Consider the following 26,789-nt stretch of genomic DNA (forward strand, 5'->3'; position numbering starts at 1 on the left):
AGTGGTCAGCCTTTCTTGCTTATTTTTGGTTGTAATAATCAAAGTTTTTCTAATTTTCATTCCAAAAGTAGGTGATATTATATAGACTGATAAACTATTAATTGAAAAATAGCTTACTTTATAAAATAATTGTCTAGCATGAACCACAACACTACTTCAAAGTGCTGTCTTCTGACATGATGGGTTATGTGATATCCGCCATTTTTTTTGGAGTGTCACATGGTATTTTGATAAGACGTTAGCAGCCAAATTGTGATGTTTTGTTATAAGAATGGGGACTTCTTCACATAATTAATACTTAATATATCTGAAATAAGTAAAAAAATATATAAATCCATATTAAAGTAACATTTTTAAGGGGGCTGATTATTGGGAACTACTTTTTTGTATTAAATCCAATAGTCAGCCTCCCCCGGCTGACTACTGGGTTTGAGGCAGTTATTTTAAAAAGGTAGTAAAACCAGAATAAAACGATAAAATGTTATGTTTATTCATTAATGTAATTTAATCTATAAATTATGTTTGGTGTGATAAAACCTCTCTAAACTAACATTTGAAACCTAATACTCGTAGTTGGTTAATAAAAATGTATTACTCGACCAAATTAAGAAGGCTCCGTTTCCATGTATATTATTAGCAATCAGTTACATTCTTAACTCAGTCGGATAATATAATGAGAAAGCACGAGTGTTATAATATACTGGAAAAGCACGCGTGTTTAATATCCAGGATTACGAGCCAAAAATCGGTGAAATAAAAACGTCGTTTTGAGCAAGTGTGTTGAAAAATGTTGTACGATACATGTACACAACTCGTGTCGGTTTAAAACACGACCGAAGCGAGTGTTTTAATTTATGCACTTGCATGATTAAATAAATTAGTTTTACAGTGGAATCATTTTTGAGTTAAAATTCATAAAGTTGTTACAAAATATAACAGATCATGGACATTAAAAGGGTACCTATGGCAAAATGACTATTTTTTTAACTATTCTTTTTCCAGATAATCGATTTGAAAACAAGATATTTTTAAATAATTACTCACAAGGTTTTTTAAACTACGCCTTTATTTTGCGAGATCAAAAACATCTTATTTAAGAAAACTATAAGTAAAACATCAAGGAACAATTTCAACTTATGCTTAAGAGCCCGCAGGAAGCTCGCTTTTCTATACAAACGTGGTTACGTTCTCAGTTTAAGGGAGTCCCTATCGCCAATGACCTTCGATCTGAAACCCTTAGTTTTCTAATGCTTTTTGTAGCTTATTATATTAACAGCAATGACTATAAGCAGTATAGTGTCCGATATTTACTTCGGGGTTCATAATCTTCGAGATATTTGGCATCAAAGTTGAAGAATTTTAGGCCAAATAACTGGTTTTCTGGTCATAATTTATTTGTTAACTAATTTAAAATTAAAATCTCTGACAAATTTTTAGCGACGTCAAAGACGAACCCAAATATGTAGATTACGTATATGTAAGATCCTTCATAGCAATCTAGTAACGAAAATAGTGTTTGTTTAGACAATGTTTATAAAAATCATAAAAAAATAAGTATTAATTTCTTTCAAAATCCGGCAGACAAGAATGGAGATAAAAGATTTAAGAAGCCGTTTGTCATATAATTCTATCTGTAGTGCAAATGTAGGAGTAACGACTCAAAACTTGTCAAAAATCGATGAAAACCGCAGGGAGCCCCTTTAAATTAAAATGACTAGCAGAGTACAGTACATACAGTACAATACAGTACATAGTTCTAAAAATACAGGGATTTTTTTTTCTTACAGATCTTGTTTTTGCTCTATTTCGTTTGTTTTATAAGCTGGAGATATATAAACTGATTGATTACTGACATAGATATACCTCTTGTCATTGTATGTGCAAAGTTTCATAACAATCCAACACGTAGTTGTAAAATGAGAACGAAACTCCGTTTGTATGGCGAGCTTGCTGTGAACTTTTAATTTGACTCAGAATGCAGCCTTGGTGGAGTCAGGCCTTCCTTTTGTTTCCCCGAATTGTTAAGTGGTTATCAATGAACTAGCTAGACTAAACGACCTCGGCGCCGCAGTTCTGTTGTTAAATATCATTAATAAATGAGTAATGAATCATGCAACTTGGGTAAGTTATTAAAAATGCAAATTACCTAGCTACTACTTTTAGAATAATTAATAGACTCTCGTTAGAAACAAATGAAAAGTGATGTATGAGCACTAATTTATTTTAAATTTGAGTTTCAAAATTATGTTGAAACTGATAACTAATTGTTCAAATATACTGAGTAACCTTACTTAAAATATTTGTCTAATAAACTATGATATTACGTTACAAGTATTATTTGAATTCGTTTTTGCTTACTTTTCCTTTGAATTTTTTTATGTTTTAGTTTGTTTTTATTTGTAGGTGGTTCAAATGATAACATTACATATTCGTAACTTTACGATTTGGGAACAGAAAAGGCAACTGTGAACCCTAAGGGTCGGTTACACCCAATCGTCTGTCACCGTAAAATTTCTTGTCTTCGTTTATTGTTGAGGGAACTCATAGATTACTCTTCTTTGTTAAAACTGAGAATAAATTAAAATTTACAAACATGATATCCGCAGTCCGGAGCACGAACATCCCTCTCGCTTACGCTTACGCTCAGTGAGAGTGAGAGAAGAATACGAACCTATAGGGCCTTAAACTGTAAATATTCTTTATTGCACCATCAAGATAATGAAATCCAAAACACATTCACAATGTAAATATAGGTAGCATCGGACTTATCGCTGTAAGCGATCTCTTCCAGACAACTTTAAGGTAAGGTAAAATTAGATTCCTTTGGTTTGAACCAGCGTAGCTCCACCTAAAATTCCTGAAACCCAACCGGCTTGATAACCGAACCATGAAAACCAATACGGCGCTTCCAAATTCGAACAGTTCGATCCAATTAGGCCTGGGCGTGGATCCGGCTGATTGGCGTGGACGGGAGTTTTGGCGGTTGGCGGGCTTCGGTAACTGATACCAGACGGGTCACTGAGCAATGGTGGGTGTCTCCATGCCGGGTGTTTGGCAGTTATGTAACGGTTGAAATCTGGTACATACCTGGACACCTAGCTAAAGTACAAGTGCATACGGTAAGTTATCGAAACTTGAACGCGACTTTTCGCCTCATCTGTCGCCCCGATACACCTAGTTTTGATTGGAGTTTGTTTATAAATAGTTGTCATCTTTACTAACATTTTACGTAAAAAGAGCATAAAAAGAACAATAAAATAGATAATAGGGTTATTTCCAATTTTTTGAAACGCTTGTATTACGTTCTATATTAACTAAAAGTTGCCCTAAAATTCAACTTTTATACTAAAAACGGCTTTAAATATGTTAAATTAACAAAATATATTTTGACAGATGCTTTCGCGCCCATAACGCTCTTTGAAAATTGTGTGACGTCACAGTTTACGGTTTGACACATAACTTCATACACACGTAGAAGATACGAACTGTGAACTGACATTTGTCATTTGTTGTTTATCGCCTAACTGTCAACAGTGTCAATCCGAGAGTTGTGACGTCATCAGAATCTTCAAAGACGTTTCGAGTTTGGTCACGTGACGTGTGCCAAAAGATATTTTAAATTCAATATTTACAAAAATATGGTCATTACAGGTCCCCTAAAAGTAGTTTAACATGTTCTTATAATCCAAAAGAATTTATTGGGATACAATTCTGCCCAAAGATTTGTAGATGGAAACAACCCTATTCACGTCACGTGTTTCTTCTCAAAAAGTCAATTAGAAACTGATGGTGTTAGCTTAAACTGGGCAAACACAGGTTTCCATTCTTTAGGGTTTGAACTACCCTTTCCTATTAGTGCGAAAGATACAAAAAAGGTTGTCGGTAAGTCGTTATCACCGAACCAACAAAAGACTCTAAAGCTGCCATTGATATAATTGATTACGTGGAATTTTTCTACAGCGCATCGCATAATAAAATTATATACCCATGTTTATTAAAAAGTACTACTATAAAATTCGTACACCAGCACGGATGTCCTGCCACTGCCAGTACTTTATATTATTTAAATCTTCCGTATTTTGTACTGTAAAAATTCATTTAGCGTTACAAATGATCAAACTAACACAACACCACATTATTTGATTTGATGTCGATTCAACCGGTTTAGGACCGATTTATACCCTTATAATGAATAAAACATGCAACTTAGATAAATAAAAAAACCGAATAAAACCGATACCGGTTTTTTCAAATTCTAAAAACCCGGTTTTGGGTTTCCGTCAAAAAACCGGTTTTGACCGGTTTTTTCGGTTTCGGTTAAAACCGGTTTGCATTCCCTACCGATACGACCTTCAAGACAGCGTACTCCCATCTTAAAGGTCAGAAACGCACTTACACCAATGTGCAGGTGTCCATAGAGGACGGTAATTACTTATCATCAGGCAATCGCCTGCTCGTTTGCCTCCTATATCATACTTGAAAAACTAAATACTATATGAGATACCTACCTTTCTCGGCTTAAGAGGGAAGAATATAGCTTTAATATAGTTTCGGGAGAAAACGTTTTGCACTAACTAAATTCTGATGTCGATCGCTTCAGCGTAATATATTTTAGGTTAATAGGTTTCGCTTTAAAAAAAAATGTAAATTTTGAAAAAAAGGAAAACCTAGTTTTTCATTGTGTGAATAACATACTAAAAATCATGGAGAATGGAAAATGTTTAGAAGTGATAAATGTTTTCTTCTTTTGTATGGACGATCACGTAGTGTAGGTACTTCCCTCTTAAAGGTTAGTTATGATGGATAAATATTTCAATATGACTCAATAATTTAACCCCAGATACCTAATGTAAATAAATTATTCAGCATTCCCCTTCATCTGTTAACCAAATTATCAGTTATTGCTCTCTGAACTAGATTACTTATTTTGAGTACAACTAGTGTTGACAAACGGTTTAATTTCATATTTAAAAACATATTTAAGCCTGTAAACATGTACTAACTTACATTGTATGTCGTCTTGATGTGTAAATAACACATGCAATATAGTAAACACTATTTGGCAGACATGTTTACCGTAAGCTCTACTAGTCATATGCACTTGACACTTTGACATTATGCATTTCCTGAAAACCTGTATAATGCGCATGTTTCTGCGCATGTTCCGAATATATCTTGCTAGCCTTTGATACTTTGTATAGGGACCGTGTGCGTTGGAGGGTCGGCCATCTTGTTGCCTGAATCGGAAGCATAAACATGCACATGTACACGTCACGTGTTTTCTTGTGCATAGTAGGTTCTGCCATCTTGTGGGCTACATCGGAACAAAAAACATCACATTTACGCCTCGCGCCAAAAATCTGACGGCTCCTGTGCTGCCTCCTACAGTTCATGCACGCTCCCTATAAGAGATATACATAATGGCTACATTATCTTTTTTAGGGTTCCGTACCCAAATAGGTAAAACGGGACCCTATTACTAATGATAAGACTCCACAGTCCGTCCGTCTGTCACCAGGCTGTATCTCATGAACCGTGATAGTGAAGTCTAGACAGTTGAAACTTTCATAGATTATTTGTATTTGTATTTATTTATTTGCTGAATATGGGTTTACAAAGGTGTACAATAATATATTTTAGTTCAACCATACTCTGCTTAGTGTAGCATGCAAATTTGAAGTAGGTATAGTCGCACTATAACATAAAATAACATGAAAATATTAAAAATAGGTAAAAAGATGTTATGTATTTCTGTTGCCGCTATAACAAGAAATACTAAAAAGTACGGAACCCTCGATGGGCGAGTCAGACTCGTACTATTCCGGTATTATTTATTTAATTGATTGAAGGAACAAACTATTTACATTATAATATTACAAGACCCATGAGATTTGTGTACAGATGGGGATTTCAAATTGTATTGAGTTCCAGAAGCTATTGTTATTTTTTTATGTCATTTGGAACCACGAATTATACAATTATTTTTATAAGTAGAATATGTTTCACATTTTCTTCTATATATTTAAAATGAATTAAATTACAATTGTCCCCAAAAGAAATTTTGGAATTATAGAATATACTCAAAATAATAAAATCTACGCAAAGCCACATCTACTGGGAACACAAATTATCTTTTCAATTAATCTACATGACAAAGTTTTCCCACTACATAACTTAGTACGTACTACTTACTAGTACAGTATATAGTATACGTAATAATATTTTGATAACTACATCACGACAGGTTCAATGTTCTTTCATCATTTCAACTATGTAGGCTACAAAATTTCCTAAAACTGTGATAAATTATCCCGAATTTCAAAGACATTCCAGATCAAACAATCGTAACAAGCACAGCAAACAGACATCAAACTTGATGAAAACACTTTCGTAATTCGTAACAAGTTTTCCAACTTCCATTATCACGTTTATAGACTGCACTAATAAAACTAATCTCATCTTACTCTATCACGCTAGCTATCCTTTTCTAACGCATTGACTAATGTCAAACCTCCGCGGTCGGCTGGACTCGCCGCGCGCACCGCGAAAAGGCGTCAGTAAAATGTTTACGCGCGGGTTTATAATTTAAATTTGGAATTGTTTTTAAAAATAAATGTAAAATGAGCAAAAAGTCTGGAAGTGGCGACGGTGTAGTGGCCAGGAAGAACTCTGTGATAGCGACCACTAACAATACGTCGAACCCCTCATCGCTCGGTGATGATTCCTATGTAAGTACCTACTTACTTTATTTTCACCACTGGTAAAGGCCCTATTGATTGTTCAAAAACTGATGAGAAAGTTGCATATGAAAATTTTGAGTTGTTTCCTTATGTTATTTAGTAGAATTGACTTTAAAATGATGATTTTGAATGATACATGTTTTATTATGTACATTTGGATTTGATTTGGTTTGAAGTTTTTGGTATTTCATAGTAAGTATTTTCCTCGTGTTGGTGTGGTGGAATTTTTTGTGTTTACTCGGATGCAAAGTTTTGTTTAACCCTCGTGCCTTGAAACACTAGCAACGCTCAAGATACCACTTCAATTTTGGAATCTTTCGCTAGCTCGGGTATCAATATTTATTAGCACGAGTGGTTAAACAACAACTTTGCCTCCTTGTAAAACAATTATTATTGTCAATTATTAGAAAAGGTTCCAAGTTTTTGGTTAGATCGCAAAGTCGATAGATTACATCTTAAGCGGCTATTAACCAAAAACGCAAGAAAACTCTCATGAAAACGATTGTTTTCAAGTTTCCTGAAGAGCATTTTAATATTTTCATTGATCATGAGAACTTTAATTTTAATGAAACCATGACATAATTTTCTGTAACGATTGTTATAAGGTTGAACGCCATTAGTTGACGAATAATTTCAAACCGGTCCCCCTAATTCAAATACATTTTATGTTTCAACGCTATCATAAAATACTCGTCACTGATTTAAAACAGATTTAAAAATAGTATTAGAATTAATTGAATACGGAAACCTAGTGCTTTTACAACTATGTGACGATATCTAAGATACTTAGTCGGGCAAACCATTTTTGTCAGGAATATGAGAACATATAAAACTATACTATTTTCTCTTTTTGGGGTTATAAAACTAGCATAAGAAAAATACAGTAGGTATGATCATTTCTGCCTGTGCTCTGACAAGACGTTTTTGCCAAACAATTATTTAGTTATTTTCAGAATAGTTGCGCCTGCTCACAGTAAAATATCCTTTGGTTAAAACGGTAAGGGTTGCTTCATAACAGTTCGCAAAAGTGAGACAAAGTTAGTTAAAGACAAGAATATACATATGAACCGTTATAAAGTACGCATGTGCATAAAAGAAAGAAGAGCAAGGAAGTGAAATATATTAAACTCTCCCCCCTTGCAATAGAGTTTAAAAATAATTAACAGTTTTCAAAGTGACCGGAAAGGTTCGCAAACACGACACTGTAACTGATATTATTGATCTTGGTATGAAAGTGTGTTTGGATTAAACCGCAGACCTTAAGGTAACGCTGTCCCAGACACTGAATATCTAGATCAGACTGGTATGTGAGAATCATGTTATCATTTCACATTTGTAAGATTGTAAAAGGATTCATCAGAGGCAATTGCAAAAGGTCGCCTTTGTCGGACACAACATGGAGAACTATATACATATATATATATAAGTGGCACAAGCTATAGCTGGCCATACACACTAGGGTACGCCTGCGCAGTTTTGCCTGTACAGTTCAACTGCGCAGGTAAAGCTGTATAGGAAACTGCACAGTCGAATACCACACACGCTCCGTTTTGCCTGTGCAGTTCAACTGCACAGGTAAAGCTGTATAGGAAACTGCACAGTCGAATACCACACACGCTCCGTTTTGCCTGTGCAGTTCAACTGCACAGGTAAAGCTGTATAGGAAACTGCACAGTCGAATACCACACACGCTCCGTTTGCCTGTGTACTTGATAAAACGGCGCAGGCATACGCTAGTGTCTATGACCAGCTATAGCTTATGCTACTTATATATATATATATATATATGTATATAGTCCTCCATGTCGTGTCCGACAACGGCGACCTTTTACAGTTGTCTCTGATGAGCACGTATAGGTAAGGTTCATAATGACTCGCAAAACCGAACTTAGTTTTAAATGTCCGATCGCACTATGAACAATAAAGCTGTCCTTGATCGTTATATGTGTATGCGTAGGAGGGCTTAGGTCGAGGCTTCCGCTGAAGACGTTTTTGGTCCAGGTGTTTGAGTCGAGCTTGTAAACTACTAAGTTCTACTAGAGTAAGTACTAGAACGCCAGTTGGATCATCTGACCATAACCTATTCGATGACGGTTGGCATTTTTCTAAAAGGCTAATAAAATTGATGTTCCGCATCGACATCGTAATTTGGCTCAGAGACACCACGATAGGATTGCAATTGTGTGTGCAATGATATATCGATTCATACCATCCATTCACACCCAAGTGAATTGGAGCGAGCGGTATTGAGGTAAATCCATGGAGAAACTATCCGGACGCTTTTGTAGCCAGTTATTTAAATTAAATTAATTAAATAAATAAAACAAAACTTTACTTATATTAAAATGGGTCACTCGCTAAGTTTTAAGTCGAAGATTGTTCATGAACCGTATTACGTTACGATTTATGTTTTACGAATGTTTTATTCCTCAAATAACGTTTTATAGGGTCCGTTATTAATTTAGACTATCGAAAATAATAGTAGGTACATTACGACACAAGTGTGAAAAGTAGGAAATTTGCAACGAGTGGCGATAAATTAAAATACGATCGAAGGGAGTGTTTAATCGACACTAGTTACGAATAACCTGTTCGCACATATATTGTACAACGGTTTACAGTACATAAGGCCCTTTAAATTTTCGACATACGCACGTATAGTTACCGCTAGTTACCGCAATAGGGCGGTAAATTAGTGCCATTTTCAAATGCATGCGTTATGTAGTAAACATTGAACTAACTTTCCATTACACAACTACAGCTTTAGTTTTGACGATGTATGTATTACCCACGACCTTGGCATGTGAGTGTCATTTTTAGGGTTAGCAATATCAATTTTGTCAATTAAATAATCGCTTCTAAAACAATTTTCTGAACAGGAGCTGACGTCAGCCGACGTGTACATAGACAATGGGATCTCCAGATCGAAGTACGAGCCCCTGTTCCCCGAGGTTGAGGCGGTGCTGGGGTCGCCACACTCGCCGCCGCCCTGCACGCTCGTGTGGCGGGACCTTTCCGTGCACACCAAGCTGAAGGATGGCAACCTCAAACGATTAGTCAATAATGGTTAGTATCTTCTAGGCCGAAATACTAGCTTATTCCCCGGGGTGGAGGCCGCCGCCGCCCTGCACGCTAGAGTTGCTAGACCTATCCGTGTATATGAAATAGTTTAAAGCCAAACCAGACAGAATTTACTAGTTTTTTCACGTGTATCTACAACAAACCGCAAGACATAAGAAGACCCTTTATAAGTTGAACTGATTATCGTGAATTCTCGTTAGATGACATCGCTAGTGTCGGTTATGTGACGCTATTTTTACATATTTCTGATAAAACCAAGGAGCTGATAATTTAACACACTTACGGCCCGCTTCAAAGAATGATTAAGCCACGTTTCAGATCTTGGAAAAATCGATAGCTAAACATTGACGTTTATTTCCATTCCGCTGTGATCCCAATAAGATCTATCTACGATATTTCTAACGTCAAAGTGACATTGGTTGCCGGAATCGAGCTGCTTCTGTCAATTATATGACATACAAACGATATCTAAATGAGAACTTATCTAAACCAGAACTTATCGTTATCGTATATCATTCTTCGAATCGGGCCGTTAGCTTGAAATGGTAACTTGTCGATTCGTTGTCGGTCAATTTTATTGTTCGGCTATCTAGCGGTAAAAATGCTATCGGCTACGACGTAGCGCTACGAGCTAATGGCAGTACACACAGAGTAGTTTCTACTACTGTCCGTTATTAAGACGAAACTGAAGTACTAATAGAATTGAAAACAAGTGGCCAATACCACTAGATTCCTAATTTATATCGCTCGTATTTCAAAAATAGCATTTCGCTTTCCAGTCTTTCGAGTGACGAAATCAAGCGTTCGAAATTCAAAAGGCGCCCCCCTGCATACGAAGCTCAGCGCCATTCGTAATTGAAACCATTAACCAATGTGGTTCTTTTTATTTGTACAGTGAGCGGCATTGCAAAACCGGGCTCGCTGGTGGCATTAATGGGACCCAGGTAAGTGATCAATGAGGTAATTAAATCTCGGTTACTATTACTGCGCTATCAGGTCCTAACTAAGAGGTCATAAATTTATTACACCACACAAAATTTCGACTGTTTGGACCACCTTTATCATTCATTCTTTTAAAATTAAATGGCTTCCATTTCGCCAGTGTCAAGGTATTAGGAGTTTTAAATATGATTAAAATTGTACGGTTAGTACAAGACAGTGTAGGGTAGACCTTTAACCGCCTGTGATCGTTATATTTTGATGAGTAGAAAGATCTACGCTCAAAATATTTCAAGGTTAGTTATCTGGTTCCTAAATAAAATGTATTTGGATGGTCTATAATCCATAGTTTTTTGACAATAATGTAATAAAGAGAATGGGGCAGGATGGTTCAATTGACCTCACATGAGTGTCAATTGAAACACTATGTGAGGTCAATTGAAACACTCAAATATCTTCGGCACAATGAAAGTACTTATATCTGTTTTAATTTTTTTCATCACTACCTCGGCATACAATGAGGTCAGCAAAAGTCCGCAAGCATAACATAAAAATTTCTCAATTTATGAGCATCTGAACATCTCGACTAAAAAACTTGAGAAAAAAAAAAGAAAATACGACTTTTAGTTGTCTTTGTCGCTGCTACCTTTTAAATTTACCTTAACCAAAGTAGTTTCAATGCAATTATAAGATATAACGATATAGAATCGCAGAAAACAAGCATAATTATGTTTCATACAAAAGTGCTTGTTTCAACTATAACAATGTTTCAATCATAACCATTCCCACACACTCTGTGACAACGAGTGTTGCAGACATCGGGATGTAAAATGAAATAATAGACGCAATAAAATAATCAGTATAAATTGTAATAAACGCTTGTAATAAATGTCAACATTAATAGAATAAACATGTGCATCGAATACAGAACCTTATATTTTGAAGTCGGTTACTTTTGGGGACGATTAAAACACGAGGACGATTGAAACGTTTCAATCGTCCACAAGCAAGTTGTTTCTATCGTCCCCACACCACGTTTTTCACTTCAAGGTCAAATATTATGTATAAAAAAGACTCGAACGCTGATCAACGACCATTAAAAACATTCGTTTATTCCTAACTATAACACCAAAATAATTTGATTAGTCAAAATACAAGAGTAAAAGAAGTTATAAGAAAATATACGAGAGCACAAATACTTACTTTTTACCGCGAAAAACTGGTTTGGCTCGTGGACACTCCCGTCTCGCACCGGCGCTCGAGCGCTACTGGCCAAGGATTCAAACATGGCCAACCGCGTGTTCCGAGTGTTACGTCAGACGCGTAGGTATTATAGTTTTCGAGAAATTTGACTTGTTTCAATCATGACGTGTTTCTATTGTCCCCGGTCTACCCTACGGTGATGTCGGTGATTTTATTAGCTCTTGTAAAGCGATAGCTGGACTTTATAAGTAGCACGTGGACTACCGGCCGTTGACTCCAAAATGGTGGTTAAACGCGTTACAAGATTAATCTCCATTCACTGCACACTACCACATTAGTTTACTGTATAATAAATAAATAAATAATAAATAAATATTTATAGGACATTATTACACAAATTGACTAAATCCCACAGTAAGCTCAATAAGGCTTGTGTTGAGGGTACTTAGACAACGATATATATAATATATAAATATTTATAAATACTTAAATACATAGAAAACACCCATGACTCAGGAACAAATATCCATGCTCATCACACGAACAAATGCCCTTACCAGGATTTGAACCCGGGACCATCAGCTTCGTAGGCAGGGTGACTACCCACTGGGCCAAACCGGTCGTCATAATAAGCGGTCAATAGACACGTGACTATCAAGATGGCGCTCGAACCGGAAATGGCATGACAGACTATATTTTTCATGATGTCAATATCCAGAGAGGGAAATCGGGACTAAATTTATATTGAGAAGCTGGTTCACTTTTTCCTCTTAAGGTTTTATTACGTATTGTCCTATATATCAATACATTGAGGAAGGAGATTTATTTACAATAACAATATACATAATGGATATATACAGAGGATTACTATAACTAGCTTATATCTAAAATAGGCCCTTGAGGCATTGTACCAAGGATGCTTGCCTATCAATACATTTATTGATAGGTATATTATATTTCGTTTTTTACACTTGAATAAAGCGACATCTATACTATCGACTACTTAGTTTTGTCATACTTGAATAAAGCGACATGGGGCTACTATTCGCTGTCTATTGACCACAGTGAATTAATTAAACAGTACCATGACTTATGGTGTGGATGCTCATACGTGGTTCTGTTGTTATTCCAGATACTAATTCCGATTGCCAATGACTACTCAACCTGCGCAATGCAATTTTGACTTAAATAAATAAATAATATGGGAATTATCACACAAATTGGCTAAAGTAAAGTGTTACACAAGCCATATCTACTTTGTATAAAGTGCTTTTTAACTCTTTTCTTTTGTAATCACTTGTTTCCACTTAGTTATTGCATGTTAGTTGTACTTTTGTGGACATCTGTTATTGGCTATGTTTAACGTTAATGCAATTAAAAATTAGTGACCATTAACCATTACAAATTGAACCGTAAACCGTTACGGTTACGGTTCAATTTATAATGGTTAATTGCAATTAACGTCCGGCCAACACAGCTACCCACTAGGCCAGACCGGTCATCAAATTCAAAACAAAACATCAGATTGGTGTAGTAGATTGGCCCAATATAACTGTCATTTTAGTATCTGGAATATAAAACACAATTTAAAGGATGACTCACGCCACGCTAGAACGGTCTGCAGGGTCCGAGGCTTTCGACACTTCGTTTGTTATGATGGCTGATCGGTGATCACGTGATGCTTTCTATAAGAAACCGAAGTGTCAGATGCCTCGAGACCCGGACCGTTCTAACGAGACGCTAGACCGGGCCGGGGCCGGGCCGGAGCTTCCGTCGCTTCGGTTTCTATGGAAAGCATCACGTGATCACCGATCAGCCGCCATAGAAAATGACGTGTCGGACGCCTCGGCCCGGGCCCGGCCCGGTCTAGTGTGTGTCATCCTTTAAGTCAAAGTACTGTTTGCAAGGTACTGTGTTAAGTTTCCAGCCAGCAGTGTGGAAACGGAACATTCTATCGGCTGTATAGGGTTTCATGGCTTACCAGCCGTTATCGCCGACCGATTGATTGACGTGCGGTGTAGGCGCTTTCTAAAAAGCCGGCCTACGCAAAAAATCTTAAAATTGTTTTCTGAAGAAAGTAAATTAATAAAATAAAAAATCTTTTATGCAACGCTACGTGCGTCATCATTATTGTTCTAAATAATATAAAAACTGGCATCTACAAGCAAATGATGACTAAAATTACTCACTCAGTGCTGTATGGAAGCTGACAAACACTTTTTATTAATTTACTTATTTCTGCATACAGCTATGTAATATTAGATGAGTCTCAAATAAATAAATTAAAACTGTAAATATATACTAATTTATCTGACAGAAATGTAAATTTTTATTTAACTGCTCTCCCCATTTCATCAATTAAGGCATTGAAAATAAAGGTGCCTTAGATTTCCATCAGTTATTTTTTATTTATTGGAGATGCCAAAAAGACAGTAGATAATGATTTTTGTCTTGTGAGATTATATAACGTCTCAAGTGTCAATAAACAAAGCAATTTAAAAAATTGTACTGAGAAATGCTGCCAGCCAGTGTTGGCCGAACGTTAACTAGAATTGACCATTAATCATTACAAATTCAATTCAATTTGGCCAACACCCATGCAATTTGTCACCATCAGGCGGCATCAGGCAACTGCTTACCATCAGGCGGGCCGTATGCGTGTTTGCCACCAACGTAGTATAAAAAAATAAAAATAAAACACTGCTGCCAGCAACACTAGGACTACTTGGCATCATGGCTTCGAGGCATACCACAGCCACCACCATCATTTCCAATCATTTTTGAAGTTAAATTATTGGCCCATATATTTTGTCCTATTTGATTTGAAATACCTAACTTTATAATATTTTCAAATTCATAACTTTAGTAGGTACTTATTTTCCGGGCCCAATTTTACCAACCAACTAACATCGAACTTGTTTTTGCTTCATTAAATTGGTGCTTAATTATCTCATTTGCTTATTTTACACAATACTTTTTATATTACATGTGATTAAATCTAAGCATTTATTGCAGTGGCGCCGGAAAAACTACATTAATGAGTGCGTTAGCGCACCGGAGTCCAGGTAAAACAAAAAAATATACATAAGTATCTTCCAACCTTCTAGGGTGAGCATCCACCAAAGCTGAACGAAGGAAGGTGCACCAGGAAAAATATAGCTAACAAATACTATTATTAAACCATGCACAAATGGGAACGCATCCTCTTAACGCTCCACTACCTCCAATGGCTTTGGTGGATGCCCATCTTTAGTTATCCTTGCTAAAATAACAATATAAACTTATTATTTGTGCCTAAATCACTATCAATATTTACTTATGAAAAGCAGATTATGCAAAATATGTTAAATGTTAATACATCTGTCAACAGTTCATTATTATGCAGAGCATAAAATACGCTAATGCACACAAAAAGTATAAATTGGTCATAAATAAAACCGGCCAAGTGCGAGTCGGACTCGCGCACGAAGGGTTCCGTACCGTGTCTATAAAAACGGCAAAAAAATCACGTTTGTTGCATTGGAGCCCCCTTAAATATGTATTTTATTTTGTTTTACAGTATTTGTTCTTATAGCGGCAACAGAAATACATCATCTGTAAAAATTTCATGTCTAACTATTACGGTTCATGAGATACAGCCTGGTGACAGACGGGCAGACAGACAGACGGACGGACAGCGGAGTCTTAGTAATAGGGTCCCGTTTTATCGTTTGGGTACGGAACCCTAAAAATGAAGTTTGATTTCGAAATCAATTACGATACATTAATTTAATTCACATTTGATATTATCTCGTTCATCAACGCCGACTTTAATATTTAATACTAGCTTTGGCAAGTGTTTTGGCGAGTCACAAAACCAATATTTACCATACCCTATACGATAGACACGCGAGACAGCTTTTCTAGTTTTCTGTCATGCAATACAAACAAGAAAGGGTCTTTCTCGTGCCGAACACGAGTGGTGATAATATTCTAGAGCAGGGATCGGCAAACTTTTCAGGGACAGGAACCGCAAATTATGTTTCAGTAGTCTAAGAACACTAATTATAATTTTTTTGGATAACTTGAAGAGCCGCATTCAGCTTGCGAGTCGCGGTTTGCCGACCCCTGTTATAGAGAGATAGTGTTGGGATTCGCATTAATATTCATGTTTCTAATATGTATTTTCCCTCCCACAGTGGGCACAATAGTTGACGGAGAGATAGCCATGAACGGGCGGCCCGTCGGAGACTTTATGCACCGACACAGCGGTTACATGCATCAAGATGAGTTGTTCGTAGACAATTTGACGGTCATCGAACATCTAAATGTCATGGTACGATATCATTATTGTCCTTTTTTAACCCCTCGACTCTCGAATAGATTTTTGACAGCCAAAAAGCGATACCGAATTTTTTTTGTATTTAGAAATTTAAAGGCTCTTTGTGGATAAAACATCTATAATGGGCTGAGCATACCCTCCTTTCCTTCTTAAATATAATTGTACTAAAATAGGCGAACATAGCTTGAGATAGTCAAATTTTAACTTAATTTCTAAGAGGCTAATGACTCTTAAACAGGTTAACAAGAAGAACTAAGTCTGAGATAAATATCAAAATTAAGAAATAAAATAAATATAGGCGCAGACAGCAGCAATCTGATAACGAACATACATACATACAACATAGAATAAAAATATTTGTTTTACGCTTACTCATTAAACAATAAGTCACCTAATTCTTAAATTAAATATGTGCATTTTTCGAACAGCACTGTATTTCACCTATTTGTCCGATACAATACGATGTCCTTTACAACAAAATAGTGTTATCATTGTCAATCATTAAGTCATTATTTATACTTTATAAGTACCTAAGCACGTTATATTTTTATTACGCCATGAATATTTAATACGAATACAAATACAGTATCTACGGCGTACGTATATTTTTTTGTTCTATAAATGTTTGTACCTACAACACCTAATTGAAATTACAATTCCAAATAATTATATTCATTAATATAACATGCAGTATAACTCTACAGAATGTAACAAAAATAGCGTGTTCTGTGGCGGTATCATGGTCGCATTTTTATCGAGTGTGGCACTTATTACGTCATGCGTAACTTTCGCACTTACATACTTGTTAGAACGTAACAGGCATGATGACACATGATAAAAAAACCGACCATCTTAGCCCTAGCCCTGATTAGGAAAAAGTAGAAGAAATAGTACATTTCAATACAAGTATGCAAAGTGTGTTATTACTCACGAGTCGCGAGATTTCGCCTACGGCTCATAAAAGACACGGAACAAGTAAATAATGACACTTGCACACGTACATTGAACGTCGTTTTTTAATACATTTGCGAAAAAAATTACAATAAAATATTGACTACATTTACGAACATTCCCTTGAACTTTAATGATATTGTTAATTCAGCACTATACACTACGTTCAGCGATGATTAATTTACACTGCAAAAACACTCTCACCGTTGCAATTTAAAGTTGAACTATTTTGATACAACAAAATTTTAAGTGAAAATAAATAAATATAATAATTTTAAAATAATGTTAGAGTGAAATAACATTTTATTTATACAATAACAAATAAATATTTTACAAATAAAATGTTTATTTGTTATTGTATCTTTATATGCCGCCTTTAAAGTCGTCGCTTTCTTAAACTGCGTCTGAGAAGCTAAAATCTTCATCTTCTGCAAACAAACGTCTAATCTGATCGCTTCTGATACCACTAACAAACTGGTCCCGCAGATTAATGTTCAAATTAGACTCAAATTTACGAAACCGGGCTGCCTTCTTTAACTCCGCCACATAATCGCTGATACATTCAGTGCCCTATCTCTTTAGTCTAAATCTATAGCGTGTAATTTTATTTCTTTGACGTTGTTTATTACGTCGCGCAAAGTTTTAAGACATCGAAACGCTTTGGTGTGAACGGACTGTATTGGATTACGGTCAAAAATAAATTTGAAAATGTTGGAAAAGTAAAAAGCACTAGTTCGCAAAACCAACTTTTCGAGAGCTAAACAGCTACATAAAGCAGCACTTTTTGAGCAACTGTATAAAAAAAATTGACGTGAGAAATGTTTGACCATTATATGAAGGTTTGGCCGACTTGAACGACCTGCCCCATAAAAAAAAATTTTTTTGCGTGAAATTTTTTTTTCTTCTATTATTGCTACATCTTGTATATCTCTCAGGCCCGACTACGTATGGACCGGCGCACCTCCTCCATCGCTCGGAAACGTCGAGTAAACCAACTTCTGCGTCAGCTGGCGCTATACAAGTCGCGGTTTACACGCATCGGAGGCCTTGATGGACAGAAGACTCTATCCGGAGGGGAGCGGAAGAGACTATCCTTCGCTACTGAGGTACTGAGACGAGATAGATAATTGACACATAACTCAGCAATAGAGCTTTGTTTTTATTGCTTATTTATTTATTGTTGTTACCAAGAGGTATCTAACCTCCGAATGGCAGATGTAAAGAAAACTACCGAGTTAATATTGAAATATTAACTCAGTACCTGACAACAACTGTCAGTAACTTATGCAAATTTGCCATGTATTCAACACTTATTGTAATATTTCAGCTTCTAACAGACCCTGGTCTCCTCTTCTGCGATGAGCCCACCACGGGCCTGGATTCCTTCTCAGCGCAGAAGTTGGTATCTCTACTGCGAGCCAGCGCTGCACAGGGGAAGACCGTCATATGCACCATCCACCAGCCTTCTTCAGAGCTGGTAGCGCTGTTTGACAAACTAGTGTTATTAGCGGAGGGAAGAGTGGCGTACGCAGGCAGTGCGAAAGGAGCGCTCACTTTTTTTGAAAGGTACGATGCCTTCCAATTGGGTTTTGCAGAAGAACAGTAATTTATAGTTGTTGTCTCCACTATATGCTTGAATCACGCAGAGGGAGACATATTCGCTATTCACCAGCCTTCTTCGGAGCTGGTAGCACTGCTTGACAAACTGGTGCTATTTGGCGAGAAAATACTGCAAAACGAGTGCTCACTTCTTTTGAAATATACGTTGTCTGATACGTAAACACGATCCACGATCTACTATTTAAGAAATGATACTTAATTTAATATAGTTTAAGAAAAATTACGCTTTTGACCTAAGCTTTTTGGAGTGCTACGTGTGTCATGAACTTTAAAAAATATATAATTAGGGTTCTTGCCCTATTCTACAATTGACTTTGACCGATGTTAAATTTCATATAAAAGAAGGTACCAATCTTTGAGAGTGCCATCTATGATATAGCATCGGCCTTTCCCATTTCAGAAAATTAGTTGACCGACGTCCGTTATGTTCAAGTTGAAAACAAGTTTATTCTATTTATGGGCGTAATTAGTGTAAATATTCAACACTGTAGAGAACAGGTTTTCAGGAATGAAGATTCTACTTTTTTAAAGCAATAAACCAAGACATGTTTACAATGCTTAGTATTTTTCGTTAAACAAAAAAAAACTTAATTATGCTCCCAATGGAGCGAGTGATATATCCAATCCATCAAGATGCCATTAGCATTAAATCTAGTTCAAGCTAGATTATAAGCCAGCCTTCCGATTAATATTAAGCTTGACTTTATCTAGAGCATAAGTAAGACTTTAGTATTTAGGTAAGTAGGTATACATTATTCATTAAGTTTTTACTTCGTCTTTTCTCATGTTGGCGCCCTACATATAATTCTGCACCCAAAAGTTTATATGATCGACTAATGAATCCCTTATGGCATTAAGTTCGCAGTATTTATTGATTTATGCAATAAAGTTTAAATAAATTAATCAATTTATAGGTATTTTGCATGTTACGGCCAAAAGACATATGTTGTCTATGATATCAGAGTCCTGATAATAGATCTGTCTAATACCGTACTATAATCGAATACAATTGACTCGATGCATTTAAATGATCTGGACCGACTACTGACCCTAATAGAACATCCTGAGTTCTTGTGAGAAAGCCCTTTACGTTTACAATCGGTTTGAAAGGACAGTCGTCCGAATGAAAAGTTTATATTAGATGCGTTTCTTTGAAAATGACTTGAACAAGTTTGATATAGGAAAGTAGTGCCTTTCTTCCCTTGGTTAACAACCTACTATTTCTGAAAAGTTTTCTGCATTGTATAAGACCTACATTTTTCTAACATATGATTTTTATTCAAATGATTACAAAGAAATACAATTATGATATAAAAACATATTAGAATTAATAAAAAAAATTATAATGTAAACTATAAGTAAAATATGACTAAATTAAATCTAAAATAAATTGTAACATATTTGTAACACAGAAGACTGTTAGACTCATCATCCCGGAAAAATAATTTACACAATGAGTAGAATAACTTGAGATGATATCCTTCATAAAATGAAAGTGATTTATTGTTTAGCAAATGGTGTTCAAAGAATCGCTTCCAAGCTGTATTTTACACCGATTAAGATGTAGTCAAAACTCATCAACTGCTTTGTAGCTGAGGAGAATAATTGCCCTTTTAATTTCTAGTTTGGGCTACCACTGCCCCATCACGTACAATCCGACGGACTACTTCATAAAGGTTCTGGCGATGACACCTGGCTCAGAGGAGGCCTCACGGCAGGCGGTGAAGAGTATCTGTGATCGGTTTGCAGTCAGCGACGCCGCTAAAGAATTAGACATGGAGATACACTTGGAGTTTCACCTTATGGACCATGAGGATCAGGTTCGTTGATCAAATGATTTATGCATAGTCGCGAACGTCCGAGGCAGGTTCACTAGAGCACTTGAATCATGGTGCTCTAGTTTAGCGAAATTCAATATCAACAATTGCCCCCAAATCCCACATTGTAAGTATGAGGAAAACTTAGTTGGTGGTTGATAGACATTGTGGACTCGATTCAAATATTGTTTGTAATTGGTTAATTTAAAAAGTCAAAATCGAGTACGATAAACTTTTTTATTCTTGTTTCAGGCTAGAAAGAAACTAAGTAAGGAAAACTTCAAGCCACCATTTTTCTTCACGAAAATTATGTGGCTTGTGTACCGATATGCGCTGATCGTCATCCGAGATCCGAGAGTCCAGTTTATACGAATTATACAAAAACTGGTAAGTTTGACAGTTCGGCTACGTTAATATTGTACGCCAATGTTAGAGCTATGCCAAGTATATACTAAATAAGCCGTTATAGATGGTAGACTTAACATAGACGGACTCTAATCTAAACTTAACCCCTTATTTGAGTATATTGAGTACTTGTCCTTTTATGTTAATTTAATTTATTTTAATAGTAACTTTATTTGCACCTCGCACGTGCTCACCTGGTTTTCTGGGTGCACGCCATGTTGTGTTGCCTCTGATAAAATCGCAACCATCCTACAAATCCGAACCGATGGTATAATCCGAACAGCATGTACAAATTATTGATTGATCTAACACTTAAATTTCAGGCAATAGCCTTCACCGCCGGCGTCTGTTTCCTCGGCACAGCACGCCTGACACAAGCCGGGGTCCAAGACGTGCAGGGTGCCCTCTTCATCATTATTGCAGAGAACACCTTCAGCCCCATGTATTCAGTCCTTCACATGTTCCCTGAGGAGTTCCCGTTGTTCCATAGAGAAATCAGAGCGGGGTTGTACTCGACACCTGAGTATTATATAGCGAGGATGATTGCGTTGGTAAGTGTCTCGATACCCAACCATTAGGCCAATATTCCCGTATTACTGAAGACCATAATAAGCGTAAACTTATCGTGAAGACTGCATTGCCACACGTCATCTCTTTCAAAAGTAAAGTACTAAGGATTTTGTCTCGCACTTATTAAAAACAAACCCAACGAATCTAAGAAGCGATGCGTGAGATTGTTAAAACCACCCAAAGACGACAATCTTTACGGGAATCTTCCTGTATTATTGTCCTTATTAAGCTAACAACACCACATTTAAGGACGCGTAGTCCAACTTACAAGGTTTAACTTTCTTCTAGTGCTTGTTTCTCCGATACCAAAGGTATTCCATATATTACTTATCTTTGCAGTTCCCAGGTTTGGTCGTTGAGCCATCCCTGTTCACGCTGGTGGTGTACTGGATCGCGGGGCTTCGTGCTACAGTCTACGCCTTCGGCTTCACCATATTCCTGTCCATACTGGTGCTCAACGTTGCTATTGCTTGCGGTAAGGCAAAGCACCGAAACGTTATTGAATCAGCTTAACTTATGTTGGCCAATTATGCTTGAGCCCGAAAGGAACAGGGGCCTTAGCTAAGGTGACAATCGATTGCGCCGTAGCGAACGAAATTCTTCTTTCTTTCTATCGCACTAATATGAAAGAGACGAGACATTGGCGTATTATTCGCTACGGCACAAAGAGTTGTCAACTTGGGTAGGTCCTCAGATTATTGTTCGCGATACGTCATTTAGAATTCTAAGAGGGTTTTAACCCTCGCAACTCTCAGGTCAATTTTAGGATTTTTCGTTTGCTCGAGTTGCCTTTGCCCACTTGTGTAAAAAAATAGAATTAAAAGTTTGATTTGTAGGATCGTTCTTCTCATGCGCTTTCGGCTCGATGCCTGTCGCCATTGCCTACCTCGTGCCTTTCGACTACTGTCTCATGATGACGTCTGGCATCTTCATCAAACTAAGGTATTGTTCTTTGCACTAAAACGTATTCTAGTGTCATCTTGACAATATGCCAGCTTCAATTCCATGTACTTAAGTAATATTGTAGTTTCACTAAAATACATATCCCGACATTCCCGACTAAATGCAAACAAAATGCTTCATAGGGGTCTCAATCTCAAATCTCAACTTAATATTGTGCAAATGCTCACATCAGTTTTCTAAAAATGTGTTGGTTGCTTTTGACAATTTTACAAGATTATACATGTGAAAGTAGCAATCATTATTATGTAATAATTACTTTTCTTTTATTTCAGTACAATACCTAAATACATATCCTGGATTCGGCATTTGTCGTGGCTTATGTACTCAAACGAAGCCATGAGCATACTGCAGTGGGATGGCGTTAGCAACATAAGTAAGATAAACTTGTCTAACTTCACTATTATTCCAGTAACATCTGTAGTTATTAAGTTCAGAACCGGTTGTAAGTCTGTATAAACTAAACTTATTTAATAAATATAAGGCGTCATTCGATTTTGTCATAGGTATACGTAGTGACCTAAAGACGGGCCCACATTTAATAAACGCGTCGGTGTAGGTGGCGGAGATTTGATAAGTTAAAATGTATAATAGGCACAAATGGTGTCGAAGGATAAAAAAAGGCAATAAATTAAGTGTTGAGGTTCGGATAACGCTACATTAGCTACATACAATATTTGGATCAGCTCCAAGTTCTTCTAAAACACAATCCTTTCCCTCATTATCGTGTAAGAGAATTATGTAATTGCTTTACAATCCAAGAGTTATTGCTTTAACACCAAGCACAAAAAGCTTATCAGCTATTTAACACCTCCGTTATCAGTTGTTTGTTTCATTTATAAAAAAAAACAGGTAAAGACGGCGCTAACTTGGGGGTTTCCCGATGGGATAAAATGTAACAAAGGAACCAATGCAGGTAGTTTATATGGAAGATACGTATTAGAAAGGCATTACTCCATTCAACTTGTTGAGAACTGTCCATAGACTAGATCAGCCGATTAGACTCCGAATTCATTTGTTCTCCTTTTAAAAGCAGCGCTTTAGATTAACCTAAGGTAAGGTGGGGTAAGACGAACATAGTTTATTATGCTCGGGGCAAGACAAACAGTATGAGGATTCCATACAAGTGTTTGTCTTGTCCCGGTGATAGTCTTAACCCACCTTACCTTATACCTATACGTTCAAAGGTTATTTTTTTATTTTGGCGATCTAGGTACTTATCATTAAATCTAAAAATAAAACTTTTGATTGTAAACGTAGTGACGAATACCGATTCAAGTTCATAAAATTAACAAACTTCTTGATATGTCGCAGCTAACTGGTTAAATTATCCAGCTCATTAGACGCCTAACCCGTCATTAAACACCGGTATCTAATTAAATGGCTGAAGAACAACCAGTGAAGTCATTTATCGCAAGCTGAAAGTCATGTATAGTCATTTAGTTAAATTGGACATTGATGAATTTATGAGGTTAGGTCAGGGCGTTATGGTATAGTATTTAGTTATTATAATTATTTATTTATTTTACTGCAGATTTATTTATTAATTATTTATTTTACTGTGGGTTTATTTATTACTTATTTATTTTATTTTATTTATGTATTTTATTGAACCTTTATCGCACAAAATATATACAACAATGTACAAATGGCAGACTTGATGCCAAATGGTATTCTCTACCAGTCAACCATAGGGCCAAACAGAGACACGATACAATTGGTGCAGAGAGAGAGAAAAAAAGTCAACGAATTAAAAAGAAAAGCAAACTTATATACTTATTAACTACATATATATCACAGAAATACAAACATATAAGACACACATACATACATGTACATACTCATATATAGGTACTATAACTCTTGTTTTAGCAAATCTCTTCTTTTCTCTTCCTCTTCTTCTTCTTCTTTTCTCGTGTTTTATGTTGTTTTATTTCTTTAAGATTTTTAATTGCATTTCAATCACTTAACTGAATGAACAGACTGGTTCGGTGGTTTTTAAAGGGCTGTCTTTCAATACGACAACTTGTTATACGTGGAATGATTCTAGTGTATTAACTATCGGCCTAGGCATTAAATTGGCAGTCGGCTAGCTGATTTAACCAGATAGCTGCGACAGATCCATACACCAAGGGTTCTTCAACTGAGACTTGAATTTATTGGATAATTGTTAATCTTAAACTTGTTGCTCCAGCTTGCTCCCCAACTGAGTCCGGTACGCCGTGCCTCAGCACGGGCGACGAGGTCCTCAACGTGTACGACTTCACCACCTCACACTTCTGGACGGACGTCATCGCACTCGCCGTGCTGTACCTCGCCTTCCACCTCCTCGCGTTGCTGGCTTTGAGGCATCGGACGAGGCGGAAATAATATTAGTTCCCTTATATCTCTGTTAAGTCCCCAATTGTTACGAGATGTTTAAGGAGTGCCTACGGCTGCACGAACTCCCACTTATAATATATTTAAGCCGGTCAAACCACTTTGCCATTAGAAAAAGGCGCGAAATTAATTTTTTTCTATGGGACGCTAAAACTTCCCGCCTACATTTTATAAAATTGCTGCTTTTTCTACTGACGGAATTAGCTTGAAAGACTATAAGATAAGATAAAACGTTTATCTATTTCTCGAGACCTTTCAGAGAGACAGCTTAAAATTCCTTCATAAGTTCATATATATATGAAAGTACATGATATATTTCAAAGTAGAATATTTCGAATTTTAATGAACTTTCCGTCGGCATTAGTAGAAGTATTGCTCTTGTTGATCCGAAATGAATGCTAAACGATGAAATATTCTGATTCAATAGACTATATTGTTTTGTTTTTAATTTTAATGGTGTCTATTAATAATTTTAACTCCAATGTGTGATGTACATAATATATTTAATAAATTTACTTATGTAATTTATATAAGTAAATATTTATTTTATTAAAAAAACCTGGTTACATATTATTCCCATCACCAGTTTTCATAACATGACGCACTGCTGGACGCTGGACACAGGCCTAATCTCATTTTACATATTCAGCAAAAAGCTTACCACTGCATAAATATTTGTGACAGCCGGTAGAATAAAGGTAAAAAATATTACTCGAGCGCGTCACATTTTCAAAGGGGATGTTAAGAGGACTTCACAAATGTGTCTATTTCAATAATCTGACGACTTCAGCGATCCGTATGCAAATATTGCAAATGGCAGTGTCACAAAGTTGCAAAAAAACAAAAAAACTGCCATTTTGAAAGATGCGTTTGAGATTACTATACAGAAAGGTTCAGATTGATGTCCCAGTCGTGTGAAATCTTAATCTGACGATAATGTGGAGCATGATGATTAAATTTTTTAAAGATACCGTAAAACCACCCAACTATAGTCCAAAGCTCTCAACTATGGTCCACAAATAAACTAAATTTTTCTCGTTCAGGTGTGTATTCTACTATATTTTTGTAGTTCTAAGGCAAGGATGTTTATAAATGGAAGGTAAAACTAGGAGTAAACCAAAAGGAACATTGGTATAGATACTTAATTTCCTTTCGAACTTGTGGACCATAGTTGCAGTATTGGACTATAGTTGTGTAGGTTTACGGTAATTAAAAAAAATCTATTCCTAGTTTTTTTATTTGTAAACTTTTTCGTCCCTACTGCGTAGAACGCCATTAAGTAGACCAATATCGACCAACGGGTTCAAACGATATCATATCACAGTTAGAAGATGTCTGAATGAATGTTTTTTTAACATCAAGTTTTTTAAGCTCGAGTAACTTCAAATTTAGCATTTTGCACTCCTTTACTACTAATAATACTTTAATTATTTCGTTAAAAGCATATTATTAAAAAAATGGCAACGGGGGGTTCTAATGGTTCTATATGGACGGTGTGAGAGAGAACGAAAGAAAAAAAATCCAAATTTGTTAAATTTAACAAAAAATTAAATTCATAAGCATTGATATCCGCGATCCCGGGTAGGCAGAGCCGTCTCGCTCACGCTTCCGCACAGTGAAAGTGGGACCGACCTGAACCCACAGGGCCTTAAGATCAGAGCATTTTGGGATCAATTTTACGAACATACAAAGACATGTGCTGCCATCGTGATCAACATGTGAGATAGCAAGGAGTTGTTACAATATTACTTGAAGTTGCGCAACTCAGTCGCCATCTGGAACCGTAACTAAGTTATCAGAACT

The 26,789-nt window shown here is 36.3% G+C and overlaps 1 protein-coding gene across 1 annotated transcript; it reads left to right on the plus strand.

The window, feature by feature from the left end:
* The first annotated feature begins 1,830 nt into the window (after positions 1-1,830).
* On the plus strand, positions 1,831-25,524 carry LOC133521162 (protein scarlet-like). The gene is made up of 14 exons (XM_061855967.1): positions 1,831-6,728; positions 9,620-9,806; positions 10,717-10,765; positions 14,979-15,028; positions 16,142-16,278; positions 18,171-18,341; positions 18,563-18,801; positions 20,480-20,675; positions 20,925-21,059; positions 21,401-21,628; positions 21,987-22,122; positions 22,484-22,589; positions 22,883-22,983; positions 24,802-25,524. The coding sequence occupies exons 1-14, from the start codon at positions 6,621-6,623 to the stop codon at positions 24,975-24,977; spliced, it is 2,019 nt and encodes a 672-aa protein (XP_061711951.1). The 5' UTR covers positions 1,831-6,620; the 3' UTR covers positions 24,978-25,524.
* Positions 25,525-26,789: the final 1,265 nt, after the last annotated feature.

The sequence above is a fragment of the Cydia pomonella genome, chromosome 9, assembly GCF_033807575.1.
Source record: "Cydia pomonella isolate Wapato2018A chromosome 9, ilCydPomo1, whole genome shotgun sequence".
NCBI lineage: Eukaryota > Metazoa > Arthropoda > Insecta > Lepidoptera > Tortricidae > Cydia > Cydia pomonella.